The sequence below is a fragment of the Chelonia mydas genome, chromosome 6 (genome assembly GCF_015237465.2).
Source record: "Chelonia mydas isolate rCheMyd1 chromosome 6, rCheMyd1.pri.v2, whole genome shotgun sequence".
In the NCBI taxonomy this organism is placed as follows: Eukaryota; Metazoa; Chordata; order Testudines; family Cheloniidae; genus Chelonia; species Chelonia mydas.
In genome coordinates this window covers 64950162-64967103 of record NC_051246.2, presented here as the reverse complement: position 1 = coordinate 64967103, position 16942 = coordinate 64950162, and the positions used below count along the sequence as shown (strand labels likewise).

Below are 16942 nucleotides of genomic sequence, written 5' to 3'. Positions count from 1 at the left end.
TTCCTTCTCCATGTGCATATCTGAATTGTTTTGGGCTCTTTCCAACCCCACCTCTGTAAGGCTTTGTCTACACTACACAGCTTTCAGCGACATGGCCGTGTAAATGCTGTTCGGGCAGTGTAAATGCTGTTCGTGGGCACTTTTGCAGACCAAATACTTCCACGACCTAGGAGCGGGTTCATGTTGTTGACAGGAGAGCACTCCTGCTGACAAGGAGCCGTTTACACTACCGCTTGCTTTGGCAAAACGTTTGTCTTTTGGGGCAGGGGTGGGGGGATGGGAGGGAAGGCTTTTTAAGCACTTGTCAATGACAAAACTTTTGTCGTTCAACTGGCAGTGTAGACAAAGCCTAACAGTTGGGTATGCAAGTTCCATGAAACTAATGGGACATACTCTCTTCTCCCCGACAAATGCAGGTACATAAATTCCACTAATATTACAGGGGCCTGTTCAAGAAGGAATATAATCAAGACATCTTTGATGATTGCATAGCACTGTACAAGACTGAAATGAAATATCTCAATCATTAGGAAAAATACAGTACTGTCAATTATAATGAAAGAAAGACCTGGGTTTTGCTTATCATCCAAATACATACAAACCCCAGAAAGCTAATTCCAGTGGATTCGTATTCCAAAAAGATAGACTATTTGTTTATGAATTGTCCTTTTAAAAAAAAGTACTCTAGTTAAATTGGGTATCTGACAAATCCTCAGTATTTCACAAGATGTCAAGACAAAACATCTCTTCTGTCAGACAGAACTTGTGTAAACCAGCCTGTAAAGGTTTTAAGGAGCTTGCGGCCATAACACTAAAGAGAGTAATCTAACGTATGTCAAAATGTTATGATTCTTTCTAATGTTTTTCAATATGAAGTGCTGGAGCACTTCACAGGAACAAGCACAGTTTCATGTGGCTTACAAAACTACAAAGAGGAACAGCACTGATTAAAAAGCATGTTTAATGGCTGTCTCATCAGCTCTAAGCCTCTGCAAGACAGAGGTGTTTGTGTTTTCACAGGGATTAACAATCTTCATGACTGAGATAAGATTACCGGTAGGGCTAGCCTTAAAAATAGGAACTGTGAAGTTTGGGGGCCCTTGGTCATCTTATTAATTCCCTGCCTGATTTCCTCTGTCCATTCAGCAGCAGGCCTGAAGGGGAGTAAATTATAGTACTTGCCTGCATAGCTACCCTCTCCGGTAGTGGGACTCAGGCTTTTTCCACAGGATCTTGAAGTGCTTTAAAACAAATCAGTCACAAAGTAGGAGAGATTATCCCCATTTTAAAAATAGGGAAACTAAGGCACAGAGTAGTGAAGTGACTCTCTGAAGGTCTCAATGAATCAAAGGTAAAGTAAGGAACAGAATCCAGGCCTCCCACCGAGTCCCTTGCTTTGTCCACTAGACTAAACTTCTTAGACCAAAGGAGGAAGGGTCCTGTCCGGGGAGGGCTGTGTGGCACCTTCCAACCTTTCATCCCCACAAATTGGAAGGCCACCCTTGCTCCAAAGTCTAATACAATTTAAGATGGCAATGATGAGCAAGATTGAAAGGACACGCTAAACCCACTGTTACACTTATGAATTAAAAAGTACTGTCCAGCAATCTGTGCTTGTTTTAAAGAGAATGAAAGGGAACACCAGCCTCTCCAGACCTAGCAGAAACCTACAGACCAAGTCAAGTCAAAGAATCTCTCTAACTTTTCCAAACAAACATTTCAAGACAGCAGCTAGTCAGCTGAGATTAAAGAAATCTAAGAGTTCCCTCCCTGCCTGCCTCCCTTTTCTTATACCGCTGTGCCTGCCAGAGAGGGCAGGGCTCTGCTCTTGGCCACAGCAACATGGTCATGACCTTTGCCCAAGTGAGATAGGGCATTTGTTTGATCGCTGTAAGAGGCAGCTTTTGGTCCTGTGGCTGGAATATATATTAATATCATAGTCTTTTGGTTTAGAAGGGTCCTTGAGTGGGTTATGCCATCACATCCCCCAACACCAAAGTAGGAGTGGCTTAATTTTTCCTAAACCTGGGATGTTTATTCTTAATCCTGAGCATCCCCACTGATGGCAATACAGAGCCTTCCTTTGCACCTCACAGAGTAAATAATTAGTAACAAATAAATTATCTGATGTATTTTACTTCCTCTTCTGTTCAAAGAATATCTGTGGAAACAGACGGCATTTTTTCTAATTTATTCTTTGTGCAAAACTATTAAAGTACATTTTTTTAAAATGTTGCTTACACTACACATTGCTATTCAAGCTTTGCGGCAACTATGAGATAATGTGGTGTGCGGTACCTAGATAGATGGAAAGTGATTAGTGAATTGATATTGTTTCTGTTCCTTGAATGGATGTGCATTTCCCCTAAAAAACAGATTTCTGGGACAAACGCTCAAGGAAAATTAATTTAAAACTTGCTTTCCACTAGGATTCAAACACGCAAGCCTACAATTCACTTTTTCCATGAGTGCACATGCTGGCATAACCCGATCATGTGAATGATTGCAAAAGCAAAATGAAAGGGCACAACCATGGCCACAGTGAATTTGTTTAAGTATCTGAATGCATATTCACAGAAAGTGTTTTGCAATTGTTGTTAAGCTCTACTTCTAATATTTGTTTAACCTGACACAGCTTAAATCTATTTCTTCTGGGTCTTTCCACTACTAACAAGGATATTTTGAGTTTGTCCTCATTGTAACACATTGGTATACCGAGGGCTAGCTCCTCAGGTAATGCTTTTGAGCCTGGTGACAGCTGAGAGCTGGTTTGGCCCTCACTGCAACTCAGAGCAGCCATGAAGCTGCTCTAAGTTACATCTGGTTGCAACAGTCCAAAAGGGGATTATTCTATAAACCAAGATTCACTGAAGTGCAGCAACGCTCTGAACATGCCCCAACACAACCCCTATGTTGGGAGTTGCAAGAGGGTTGGTGTAGGGCCAGCTATGCTGGCTATACACCATTGGAGGATTCCTCTATGCATGAGGAATCTTCAGTTGGCCAATTAAACTAACTACATTTGCATTGCGTCTGAGGAGTGGTACAAAGCAGATTTAACAGAGCCCAGGATCTTGCTCACTTTATTTCTGCCTGTATCACCTCCTCACCAAAAGCCAAATTCAGCCCTTCTGAAATGCTACTGATTTAAACCAGTTACACCACTATTAATTCAGCCCTAAAGATCTCTACTGTTGTAGGAAAATATTACCTTTTCTTATGCAACCTTTTAGGACCCAACCCTGCAACTGCTCCAGGGTAGAAATGAGGTGGGGATTGGGCCTGATCCAACACATGATAATGGCCCAACAAATTCCTTTCTAATGCACAGTCAAACACAGAAGCAAAGAATAAAAGCCACTTTAGCATTTTGTTTCTTCCTAATAGCATATTTAGAATAGCGAAAGGTTCATTTCTGGATGTTTTTCTAAAAGATTATCCACACACCAAACAGTTTACAGAAACATGACTTTGACTTGGCTAACATAAGGTTTTAGATATATATAATCCAACAGAATTAATTCCTTATGGGACTAATATTGTATTATGGATCCCTTCACAACTAGGTTACAAGCTCAAATCCAGCTCAAGTTGGTGATGAATGAAAGGAATGATGATCTTATGATAAGAACACGGTCATGAGTTCCAGATTATATTCCTGACTTTATGTGATGGGGTACAGAAACCCCACGCTGGACAACAAGGGGTTATGGAGCTGCTCTGGGCTCAACCAGCCCTGGTCCGCCACACCTGCAAGAGATGTACAGTCTGGAAGAGGAGTTAAAAGGGAGCAAAACAGCTCACTTGTGGGCAGACCAAGGAAGAGAAAAGAACCTCTGCCTTGTAGGTCCTGAGAAAAGCGCTAAGGGAAGGCAAGATCTTTCCCTCAACAACTGCCTGAAGGTCACTCCCTGAGGGAAGGGAAGACCTGTTTCTGTTATATACAGAGAGGGACGCATTCACCACCACAATTTACTAACCCAGTTTATTTGTGTTGATTCCCTGTGTTTTGTTTATGGACTACCCCTGAAGGAGAGAGACTTGAAACTGACCTGCACGGAGGGCCAAGGCATGGCAGAAGGCAGCCACCACCCCAGGAGGAAGACAGCTACCACACCACGCCCGGCTGCAAAGAGATGCCAAACAGTGAGCCTCCCTTAACAGCCTCCTGGGACAGACTGCAAACTTTGGACAATAGCGGGCTGGTAGAAAGTGGCCATGGGAGGACAGTCTTAAGGTGCTCCTGAGCATCAGACCCTTGTGTCACCCTCACAGGGCCCTGGGCCGGATCTCAGTGGAGTGGGAAGGATCAGGCTCCCCTACCAAAAGCCTCCTCTGCATGTTGAAGGGCCTAAGCTCTGACCACTGTAAAATGGGAATGATAATTACCTGCATCACAGGGGTGTTGGTAGGCTAGTTCATGAAAGTTTTTAAAGTCATTTGAGCTACTCAGCTGATAAGAGAAATAAAATTGCAAAGTATTATTATTATCTGCAGGTTGTTTGGTGGTAGTATCAAATGAGTTTGGAGGCTGTCTCAGTCCAATTCCTAGTGAATCAGTGTCCACAGTGCAAAAACCATCGTGACAGCTGAGACCCTTGCTGGCAGATAGGAAAAGTACTGAATGGGTCTGAATTCCGCTTACACTCACAGAGGTGGTCAGTATAGGTGAGGATTGAGGCATTTAGTGGGAGAATTTGTAGGAAAAACTTGCACCTCTGCTGCCTGTTTTTTCTTGTTCTGGGGATAAAGAGAGATCTTCAAATCCCACGACTATCACTCAGCACCTTTCACCAGCATGAATTCACCTAATTAAAAAAAATTCACATACAAAGGTCAACAAATCCCACCTCATTCAGGGCGCTCCAGGGCAAAAGTTCAAAACAATGGCACCAGAAAATTTAGACACACAACTAACTCCCATTACTATCCACAATAGCTGCATGAACACATTTAGCGTAATCACTACAAAAAATTATACCCATGCCATCTTCCAGAGTCCTGATTTTAGAATACCATCATCTTTGCTTGCATGAGCCACTAACACAATTTTTCATGTACAGGGAATCCAATACTATCTAACAATAGATGTATATTTCAGCATTTTTTTCAGGACTTTTTGACATTAACCAAAGCCACAAATTACATTTAACAGAGAAAAACCAGTTATGAACCTGTTCTGTAACTGTTGTTCTTCAGACGCATTGCACATGTCCATTCCTCTCGGTGTCAGTGCGTTCCAACGGCTGTTGGAAACGTTTCCCCTCAACAGTACCCATTGGGCAGCACAAGTTTCCCCTGCTGCCACACACCATTGTGTGCATGTGACAGGTTTCAATCGGTCCACCGAGCCTCTAGGGGGCGATGGAGAGCTACTGTCCCACTGGCAGGCCTTAGTCACCCCTTTCGGTCACTGGGGAATTAGCGGAGAAGGTGTGCTGGCCAGAGTCTGCGGCGCACCCCTCAGGCAGGGGAGCGCCAGCCAGAGTCTGCGGCATTTGGGATTCTGCTACCCAAGGCGGGTTGGCTGGGGTAGGGGACCGCAGGCCCACCCAACTCCACTGCGTTCCAGCCCAGGGCCCTGACAGTGGTGGGACAAGAGGGTCCTGCTGCTGGGTCACCGGGGAACCGTCCGCGCCACGCTGACCAAATACACCCTCCACACTGTGCAGTTCTGCCCTTGGGTTACTTCCTACCCGGTCTCTCAAGCGGGCCTCTCCGGTCCCTCCAGCTCGTCCGGGTATTCAGCTGCTGGCAGCTCCAACTCCCCCTCTGTGTCAGGCTCACGCTGGCCTGGGTTACAGCCTGGCCCCTCCAGGTCCTCCGGGTACTCGGCAGGTGGCAGTCCTGGTCGCCTCAGTCCTTCCTCCAGGTCAGGTTTCTCCTGGCCCAGGGCTTCCCCTGGGTCGGCAGCAGGGTCTGGAGGGAACAGCCAGCAGCCTGTGTCTGTCTCCCTCCCTGGTGCTGCCCTCACTGGGCAAAGGGCCCCGCCCTTTGTACTTCCTGTTCCACCCCTCCCCTTCTGGGATTGGAGTATGCTTGGTCTGGCCCTGCCCACTCAGGCTGAGAGGGTGGCTCTTTACTCTCTGGTTCGGTAGGAAGCCACCCTGGCTCCCTATAGTGCAGATATAAAGGGCAGAGCTGCCCCTAACCCTCTCAGCTCCTTCTTGTTGCAACTCCAATGAAGGGGTTAGGAGGATGGGTTGTGGAATGGATATATCCAACATATCTCAAAGAACAACTGTTACGGAACAGGCTAGTAACCACTTTTTCTTCTTCCCACTCTAGCATCATCTCTGGAGTCTTGAGCCACAGCATAGTGGGAGCAAATGTGTGGACCAGGTTGCCGCTCTACAAGTATCTGCAATTGGAACTTGTGCCAGAAAGGGCACTGAGGCAGACTGAGACCTCGTTGAATGAGTGATGACTCTGTTGGATGGAGCAACGTTAGCCAAGTCATAGCTCATGCATATTCCAGATGTGATCCAGGAAGAAAGGCTCTAAGTGGAGACTGATTGACCTCTTATCTGTCTGCAACTGCTACAAACAGCTGTGAGGATTTACAAAAGTGTCTGATTCTGTCCAGGTAAAATGCTGTGACCGGTGATCTGCTAGGACACTCTAATTCTCGACTCTGTGAGCCACCGTTACCCAGCTCTGCTGTGAGAACCCCCACTCTTGGGCTGTTCATGCACAGCCTCTAGCATGTAAGCTGCTCCCAGATACGTGAGTGAGCACTTTTGGCCAGCCGCTGCTTGGATTGTACAACCAAATGACACTAGCCAATATCTCCGGTCCCAGACACAACCCTAGGAACCTCCGTCTTGCAGTGTCCAGTTATGCCTGCTCGACGCTGCAAGCTTATATCAGTTCAGCAATTTAATAAAGAAATTGATATGTACCAGGCTTGTTATCCCAAGGGGAGTCTCTGGCACGCTTCAAACCAAATGCATTGCTTCAGGTAGAATAAACAAATGAATTTATTAACTACAAAAGATAGGTTTTTTGTGATTATAAGTCAAAGCACAAGTCAGATTTGGTCAAATGAAATAAAACTAAAATGCATTCTAAGCTGATCTTAACACTTTCAGTGCCTTTACAAACTTAGATGCATCTCACTACAGGCTGGCTGGTTGCCGTTCAGCCAGGCTCTCCCCTTTGATCAGCGCTTCAGTCGCTTGGTGGTGGTGTCTGTAGATGGAGGTGGAAGAGAGAGAGAGAGCATGGCAAACGTCTCTCTTTTTTATCATGTCCTTTCTTTCCTCTTGGCTTTGCCCCCCCTCTTCAGAGTCAAGTGAGCATTACCTCATCGTAGTTCCAAACTGACCACGGGAAGGGAGGTGACTCACTGGAGAGTCCAACAGATGCTTTGTTGCTGCCTAGGCCAGTGTCCTTTGTTCCTGTGAGGCTGGGACGGGTTTGTCCCATACATGCCCTGATGAGGTGTGAACTGTCCCTGTGCTCCTGGAGAGTTTTTCCTGGGCCTCTGCTCCTGGAGAATTTTTGCCTGGGCTTGTTTTAAGCCATGAGGACACATTTTCAGCCTCATAACTATACACATGAAATTACAACCTATAACATTACTATAACAACAATGCTCAGTACATCATGAGCCTTCCAAAGACACCCAACATGACAAACTTTGCATTGGATATCACACAATCATATTATAAGGATGAACATGGGGGAGCAGGGTGCTTCCCCGAGGTACAGAGCGTCACAAATGCTGATGCTCTTCTGACATCAAACATACGCAAATGCTCTTCCTCCCTGGTCGTTTGTGCTTTGGGTAAAATTCAGGCGAATAAATTGGCTGATTGATATGGAAAAAGGAAACCACCTTTGGGATGAACTTTGAATGAGGATGCAGGTAAACCTTGTCCTTAAAAAAAGACTGTACATGGAGACCCTGACATTAATGCCCACAGCTCCCCTACTCTTCAGACCAAGGTAATGGCCACCAAAAATACCACCTTCATTGATAGATACAACAGCGAGCAGGTAGCCAACGGTTCAAACGGGGGATCCATAAGTCTTGACAATAGTAAGTTGAGATCCCACAGAGCAATGGGGTCTTGCATTTGAGGGTATAATTTGATTAAGCCCTTTAAAAATCACATGGACATATCATTGGAAAAAACAGAGCAATTGTCAACTTTAGAATGGAATTCTGAAATAGCAGCCAGATGTATTTTGATGGAACTAACCACCAAATCTTTGTATTTCAGGAATAATAAGTAGTCCAGAAATGTTGAACTGAAGAACTGGTTGGTGATAGCCTTACTGCCAAGACCAGGTGGAAAAATGCCTCAGTTTAGCAAAGTAAGTTCTTGTAGAAGACTTTCTACTATTTAGTAGGATCTTTTGAACATCTTTTGAGCAAGCCTGCTCTTGCGTGTCTAGCCATGGAGCATTCATGCAGTTAACTGAAGGGATTGTAGGCTTGGGTGGGGTAGGCAACCATGATCCCGGGAGATTAGCTCTGAGTCTAGTGGAAATGAAATTGGGGTTTCACTGACAGCACCAGGAAAGTGGAGAACCAGTGCTGATGGGCCCACACTGGGCTACAAGTATGAACTCTAGCCTGGTTCTGTTTTCTCTTTAGCAATACCCCTTTGCATGTGTCATACAGGATGGACAAATCTCCTGTGATCAGTGTGAGAACTGGTGTGAGAAAGTAGCTGATAAGACCCACCAGAAAGGTGCAACAAAGAAGAAGAGTGAAAACCACCTTACTTACTATATCCTGCCAAGTTGCAAATTTGACATCAGGTCAGCAATACTCTTTGAGGAACCCACTAGAGGAAAAACCTTGCTTACCACAGTAGAGTGGGGCCTCTGACACAACTGAACTCTAAATAGGGAACTTCTCTACAGTTGTCTGCAGCATGTAGTATGGGCCCAACTATTCTTGCAATAGCTAGTGTGACAAAGTTCCTCCTCTGCCTTGGTGGGTCCTGCACTTATTGGCGGATTTGCTTGCCTCAGAGATTCACGGCAGCCCTCAGTTTGGCCACTCTTACTAGCGCCTCAAACCTGCCGTCCACTCAGCTAATCTCATCAATGTCCAGCATGGGGGAAAACAGAGAATAATCCCCGCAGTCTCTGTGTCCCATCTAGTGGGTCGGGGACAGGACAGATCCCTTTCCAATTTAGACCTTCCCTTCTGGTGTTTCTCACAGACCAGGTCAACTCCCCCTGTGTCTGATCAGGAGTTGGGGAGGATGGGGGGGAACCCAGGCCCACACTCTACACCGGGTTTCAGCCCAGGGCCCTGTGGATAGCAGCTGTCCACAATGTTCCCTGTATCAGCTGCGTGACAGCTACAACTCCCTGCGCTACTTCCCATTATGCCTTCCCCCCAGTACCTTCTTTATCCTCACTGCAGGAACATCCTCCTGAAGCCTGATCACGCTTGAACTCTTCACTCCTCCAGCAGCACACCTTCTCACTCCCTGCTCCTGGCACATCCCCCTACTAACTGATGGGAGGTCCTTTTGAAACCAGGTGTCCTGATTAGCCTGCCTGCCATAATTGAATCTAGAAAGTTCTTAATTGGCTCCAGGTGTCTTGATTAGCTTGCCTGTCTTAATTGGTTCTGGCAGGTTCTTGATTGCTCTAGGGCAGCCCCTGCTCTGGTCACTCAGGGAACAGAAAACTGTTCATCCAGTGGCCAATATATTTGCCTTCTACCAGACTCTGTATCCCACTGGTCTGGGTCTGTCACACTAGAAACTGCAGTTACCATACAAGGTGGTGATCGGCTTTGAATTCTTACTCGGAGTTACCTTTTCTTCTCACTGATAGATACACTGAGAAGTTAACTCTCTTATTATTGCATGAAAATGTGTAATTATTGCTTCAATTTCTATGGAAAATACAATACCCTGAAATTAGCACAGAAAGAAAATGCAGTATTATGAGAGAGGTGTTACAAGGCACGGCACATTTGTGTAGCATGAATGTAATATTGAGATCTGCAGTTTGAGTCACTGTACTTGAAGTATGATTAGTGTATAGTCCAGTGGACACAAATGAAAGGTTATCCTCTTTGATTTGTGGCAAGGTGTTTCTCTTTTGAATTGCTGATAATTACAATCAATGAACAGGCGCATAGGATTTACCATATCAGATCAAGCCAGTGTCTAGTCAGTATCTTCCCTCTCACACTGGCATCAGAGGAAGGGGGAAAACCCCCTAGTGCACATGGCTAATTATGCGTCAGAGCTACTACAGAGGAAAATACTATAGAACTGGACATTGAAAATTTCTTTGTGGCCCCTAGGAAACGTAGTCTTTTGGTTAACATGGGTGATCTTCCCCCTTAAATGATGAAAGTTACGAAGAAGTTTTAAAATGTTTTTGAACTCCAGCTATATTTTATGCTAAGCTTGATAACCCCAATCCCATGTGCCCCCGAATATCAACAGGAGACTGCAAGTGATAGTGGGGATTTGTGTCTGTATCAAGTTTCAGCTGTGATAAAATGGAGCTCCTACCTTCAGACAGGGACATGTCATCAGCTGGAGACACCAGGTCTGCCTGGATATCAAGGCCATTACTCAGCCGTGTGGTAATCTGATTTGTCAAGATAACCTGCAAACAGGAGGAAAAATTAATTATTATAGCTACTGGAGGGCAGGTAGCAGCCCAGACGAGAACTAGAACATACAAAGACAGACAGACAACTCCACACTCTGACCTTCATCAAGTTTATTTCTCCTGGAAAATTTGGAGCTACTTGCAATAACTCGTCAAAGGGATATTGTAAAAAGTACAGCAAACTGAGGAGACTTTCGAAGTTAGTCAAAGACAAAATATTACCTACCCTGTATATCCATACTGCCTTTTTTCAAGAGAGACTGTAATGGGATCCTACCCCAGAGGGCGCCCCCTGTGCATAGAAGTGGTGTTGCAGGAATCTTTCCACTCTAGCACCCCATATTGCATGTCACTCTGTGATCCAGCCAGGTCACCTTTCAAGTTCAGTCCCCTTTTGGGGTAACAAAAGCCCAACTGAAAATCCAAACAAATGATCCTTCTCCCCGTCTTGGGCTATGCTGAAGTTCCCTGCTCTTCACCCTTACTCCTGAGCCCTGCAGAGTTCTTCTTTGCTCCTGCAGCTGAGCATTACCACCTAAGACTCTCCTCCTGGAGGCTCTTTTCCTCCTAGTAGGTATCCCTCTGCCACCCTATATATTTGCATGTGGCCTTCTGCACTCCCTAGTTCTGAGGGAGACCAGGAGCAGAAATGCTGAAGTACAGCACCATGAGAAAAGCTGTTGTCATCATATTTCCACATTGACCAGAGGTAGGCAGAACTCCAGATCTCACAAGGTAACCTGTTTTCACAAGGTTTCCTGCCATGTTTTACTGATTCAAGAGGTTTCAGTAATAATAATACAACTTAGCACTTATCTAGTACTATACAAATATTAATTCCTCTTGCTGAGGGGATGAACCATTAGCAGTATAAATTCAAAGCTCAGTTATTTTTTCTAATGAGAGATAGAAACAAACTAGTACAAATACATATGCCAACTATACAGTGAGACTGACTGAGTAAGTGTGGATCTATTGCAGTGAAATCATTTGGTGGCAATGTAAGTGATTACCATTTCCCCAGAATTACCAATGATAATTGATCCCCACTCTTGGAGATTGAGCAAAGCTATAGGAATGGGTCTAAGGGGCCAAATCTGCTAATAGTTGCACATGTAAGTAACCCAACTCCATGCATACTCCCACTGAAGTTATTGGACCAGAGCTTCAGCTCTACCTGACACAGTGAAGGAAGGCACAAAGGTGGCCTAAGTTGCACCCAGGTGCAATGGACCCCATGAGCCTCTTCTGGTAGCTGGGCATCACCATAGGGCAATGACACCACCACAACAACATGCTCCCTGTGCTGGGTACTAAAAGGTGGATTGGCAAAGAGCTGGCTCCTTACACTAGGGGAATTCCCAGATAGCCAGTTACGTCAGCATGCTGACTGCTTTGTATCACCAGAATGGCATCCAGCAAAATGGCATAGAGGGAATTGTGGATCTTCTCCAATGGGAATAATCATGAAAGTAATGCCTGTGTGTTTGCAGGACTGGGTGTTCAAGCTGTGACAAAGTGGGGTTTTCCCCTTGTTATATTGTATGTAAGCATATGTGAGTCTTACTGTTTTGCATGAATACTATGTGTGCCTCAGTTTCCTTGTGTACTGCACCAGTGCCTAGGTGATGGGGATAAGGGTGTGTGACTTTTGCTGAGACCCTCAGGGACTGGTGAGGCTGCTCCAGCTCCCTGCATGTAAACTATGGACAGTGCCCTTCGTAACCTGAGAACCAGGAGCGGGATGCAAGCAGGTGAAACTTTGCCCAGGAAGTGAGACAAAGATCAGAGAAGGAGCAATGGGCGTGTCAGAGGCCAGGCAGAAGGGTTGAGTTCAGTCTGCTGGGGGGACTCAAGGATGGGGGGAGTCCAGGGCGTCTGGCCCGGAGTTCCCCCAAGATGGACTTGGCTGAAAGTCACTGATTTCTGTGCTAACAAGTTCTGTTCTACACTGTGTTCCTGTCGGTTAAGAAACCTTCCATTTTACTGGCTGAGAGTCCTGGCTGACTGCAGAGTTGAGGTGCAGGGTCCTTTGGCTTCCCCAGGAGCCCCGCCCAGGCAGACTCGCTGGAGGAAGCGCATGGTGTGAAAAGGGATGCTGAATGCTCTGAGGTCAGACCCAGGAAGGCTAAAACTATGTAAGCTTCTTGCCCTGATGACAGTGTGAGGCATGCTACACCAGAGTCCAGACTGGCTTCATACATAGCAGGTCCAGCACGTTGGCCTGGTGCCTCCGTGACAGGCTCGTTGTGAAAGTTTATTACAAAAGAGAAACCCCAGAATTCAGGTTTTCAAGTAACAATCTGGTACACACCATTAATGTCACTGTCATCACAACAACCTCAGCACAGAGCATGTACCTCAGATACCAATAGAAAATAAGCTATTCAAGGGGGTGGAAGAGTCAGGCGCTTGGAAACCAGTTTTGTGGTTAGGACAAACCTCAATTCAAATGATAAGGTAGAGCCCAAGGCACAAGCCTGATAGAAGCTTATAGAAAACTCCAAGTAAACAAAGGCAGACGTAAAAGGAGGGGTAGAATAGAATTCACATCAACATTATACAGTTTGAAAGAGAAACTTCAATGATTAGTTGTAATACCTAAAATTAAATAAATATTTGCTATATGTATATATGCATTCTGGTGTGGTACGATGTTTTTATTGGCACAAGTTTGCACTGACCACATTACTCATAAGTGTCAAAGGCACCCATGAGTGATGCAGTCAACCCAACCCTGGGCCAAGATAAACAAAATATGATGGCAGAGTATAAAGTTTATGTCATACATCTGAGAGAAAAGCTACTGTATTTAAGATTTTTTTAAAAAACCCTAGAAGTACCATATTTCATATTCCTCCCCTTCCAGTGGACTCTACAGGCTTCAAACTGAGAGAAAACTCGAAATTGCATAACTGGACTCTGTACCTTTCAGGTTGGTCAGCTCTCCCCATGTCAGGGAACCTTGTGGCACTGGTCTGGATGGAGGATTGTAATCCTCTTCACCCTTCGCTTTATAAACCAGCCATACCTTATCTTCCATGGGAAGATTCTTATCTTCCATGGGACTAAAGCTCAGTTTATCTCTGAATAGATCATCACGGATCATTCCCTACTTAAACGTCTGTAAAGGGACAGTAAAAATGGCACACTGTTACTCAGCTACTCTGGCCCTGATTCAGGATGGCAACTAAGCATGTGCTCAAGTTCCATTGGCTTCAGTGGTAGTTGAGCAAGTGCTTAAGTAGTGCCCTGAGTAAGGATGCTTTTTGAAACTGGAGCCCCATGTGTATTCAGAAAGCTTATTTCTGTGAAGAAAATAAAGTGACGCTATTCTTTACTCCTCTTGGCCTAACAGAGCTGGAAGTGACATTCAAGCATAAATTAACACAATTGGTAATTAAGTACCAAATGTAGCGCTAAATTCTGCTTCAGTTACACTTGTGCAACCCCATTGCCTGCAATGTCTACCCTCAGTTATAGCTGCGTATCTCCAATGTCATCAACCGGTAATACAATTCTGGGTCCCCAGCCTCCCCAGTTTGAGCCTGATTTTCAAGATTGTTGAGTACCCTCAGCTCTTCTTGGCTTAAATTGGAATTTTGGGTACTCAGTAAAGGGTGGCAACCAGGCCCAAAGTGTCTCATGCTGGGCAGCAAAAAAAATGAAGACATTTCTGAAAATGTAGGGCTTCAAATATGGACTCGTGAGTTTATTAGAGTTTTTTGCATTTCTAAAATAGGATTTTGGTACAGCAGAACATCCCATTTGTAAACAGCAGCAGCACATGAGGCCCCACATCTCCCGGGGTCCCTCAGCATACAGACACATTCAATTCACCAACCAGAATGCCACCCCCACTTTACTCTGGTGTCAGCAGGCCACAAGTATTATATTCCTTCAATGTCTTCATCACCAGCTTTAAAAGTGCGCTTCATCTTCACCTCCTGATACATATAAATGGCTCACCAGCAGGTGCTGAGCCTCACAAACAGGTGCGTGAGGGAGTCACCACAGCCTGAGAGGAATGAGAGATTCAGATAGACAAAGGAAGGGTGGTGAGACATGGCCATGCGATTTCCCAGTAGGGTGTCACACTTACAGATAGGGAGGGACACACATAGTACTTCAGACAGGTCCCACAAAACCTAGTGCTGGCCTGACTTTAAGGTCCAATATCTCACAAATCACCAGGGATAAACATAAGGGCTGTATATACAGAGAAAGCTGGAAAGGTTAGGATATCCATCTTTCATCTCTTATATCTCTTGCCTGAAAGATGTCATCTCTAACTATGCAGTGCTTCCTAATAACATGCTGGAGCATTGATCCAGAACTGATTTAGTGGGGGGAAGTGCCTTCAATCAAGTCACCGTGCAACTTTCTGAAATTTTCCTTGGCGATCTCCCATCCAAGTATTGACCATATTTTACTCTGTTTAGTTCATGAGACTTGCCAGGATCCCAGCCCAAGTGAGTAAAGAAAGAGTCAGTCCCTTCTGTTGTGGGCTCTCCTAACACATAATGGACTTCAGACCATGCAGCCCTGGCTTCAGCTTAAGAGGCACAACTCAAATTACTAGTCCATTATCTTCCAACAGAGCTTTCAACGGTGAGAATTCTGTTATGCAACATTTTAACGCATGAGAGATCCTATTGTCTGGTATCAATTAACCCAACAAAGCTCTCTCTCATTCTTATTAGAGTAATCATTACAGAGCAAGGGAACAGGAAACACCACCTTCCCTCCTCCAGCCCCAGCTAACCCCAAACATCTGCAATAGGCAGTGGGCTGTGTTATAGTTTTCTGTTCCCTGTTCATGGTAAAATCAATATGAGGGGCTTCCCCAGCCAATGACTGTACATGAATAGAAAACACCCTCTGCAACTAAACTAAAAAGGTCAGTTGGATAGGTCAGTGCTGCTAGAAACTTGTCTCACTTTCCTGCTGAGTTCAGTGAACCACTGCCCCTTAACCTTTGAGCATGGCCAATTTTGACCAGTACGGCTAACAGTTTAACAGTCCAGAGGCTGCAAAACATGATTAGATTGCAAATACTATTTAAAAGTTTATTTAGATCTATTCAAATGTCAGAGCCATTTATTGGAAAAGTTTGAACTTCTTAATATCTTAAAATACTTTGCAATTAGTTTCTCCCATAAGAAAGCTAAGTATTAGTAGCAGCATATTAATGTTAGAGTCTAAGCTCCTTGGGGCATGATCCACATCCTCCTTCCTGCTCTTATCTGTAAAGCACTATGAACAACTAAGGTGTTACAGAAATAACAATCCTCTATTACAGATAGGGAAACTGAGGGACAGAAAGGGCAAAATTTTCAATCTTGGGTGCCTAAAGTAAGGCATTTAAGAAATATTAAGGCTTCTAAATCATTTGCCTGCTTTTCAGAGGTGCTGCCACTGTAAACAGGAACATAGGGGATTAAGCCCCCCAAAATGTAACCATAGCCTGGATGGATCTTACCTACCTGTAAGAGATACCTGAAGTGCACATCTCTTTTTTATGCTTTGGCAACACTTGTACAGCTCATCATGCCAACAGAATCTTCCCCAATTTAACTGACTTCAGCAGTGGCTGATGTTCTGGGAGCAAGTCAGAAAAATCGGAAGACTTTTTTAGGTGCCTAAGCTCAGGCACCCAAGTTTGAAAATGCTTGCCTCAGAGAACAGCCTTTGTAAGTGTAAAGCCCCTGCAGAGCCTCAGAGTGAGTTGGCCTAGGAACTGAAATATGACTGCTTTTACATGGAAGAATAAGCAAGCAATTTTTTGTTTGGTTATTTATACAGTATAATTCCTCAAGTACTCCTCCTGCCCTCCCAAGGACCACACTGAAACTACTAAATCTGACTTTGTCATCCTTGTAAATGCAGTTAAGTAAATAAGTCATTCTCTGTAAACTTGTGGTCTCAGCCTCCTAGTTGGTTTATTGCAAAATTAAAGGGAGTTCAGCACAGAGCCATCAATCAGTAACCAGAAGAGGTATAAAGCCTTTTGGAATGTACTGAGAGGGGCAGAAAAACCGTCTCATGAAATGGCTGTTTGTTAAGAGAACAGAGTAAAATTTGCCATTTGACATGCAGCATCATTTAGGAAAACTCTTATTAAAGGCTTCCTGTCGAGCTGGAAGAGCAAGCACAAAAACACAAACAAAAATCCAAAACGACTCTGTCCTTCATTAACGCATGTTCTTTGTGTTTTTTTACTGCACTCTGGCAGTGCAGTCAGAGATAAAGCGGTATAAGTGACAGTCAGTCTGCAAAGGTAGGATGCTGACTTAGCATGCTGGAGAAGGGGGACACAAGCTTTCTTAATCCCCAACAT

At 44.7% G+C, this 16942-nt stretch overlaps 1 protein-coding gene across 8 annotated transcripts in view; it reads right to left on the bottom strand.

The window, feature by feature from the left end:
• The window catches only part of RAD51B (RAD51 paralog B), a 631962-nt gene that overhangs the window by 304522 nt on the left and 310498 nt on the right, over window positions 1-16942 (bottom strand). For all 8 annotated transcript variants that reach the window (XR_005225482.2, XM_043548111.1, XM_007054254.4 and 5 more), the window contains one exon: window positions 10500-10596. Coding sequence is in view for 7 of the 8 variants with exons in the window: in XM_043548111.1 (XP_043404046.1) it covers window positions 10500-10596 (97 nt within the window). In the remaining variant the exon portion in view is untranslated. The remainder of the gene's footprint in view (window positions 1-10499; window positions 10597-16942) is intronic.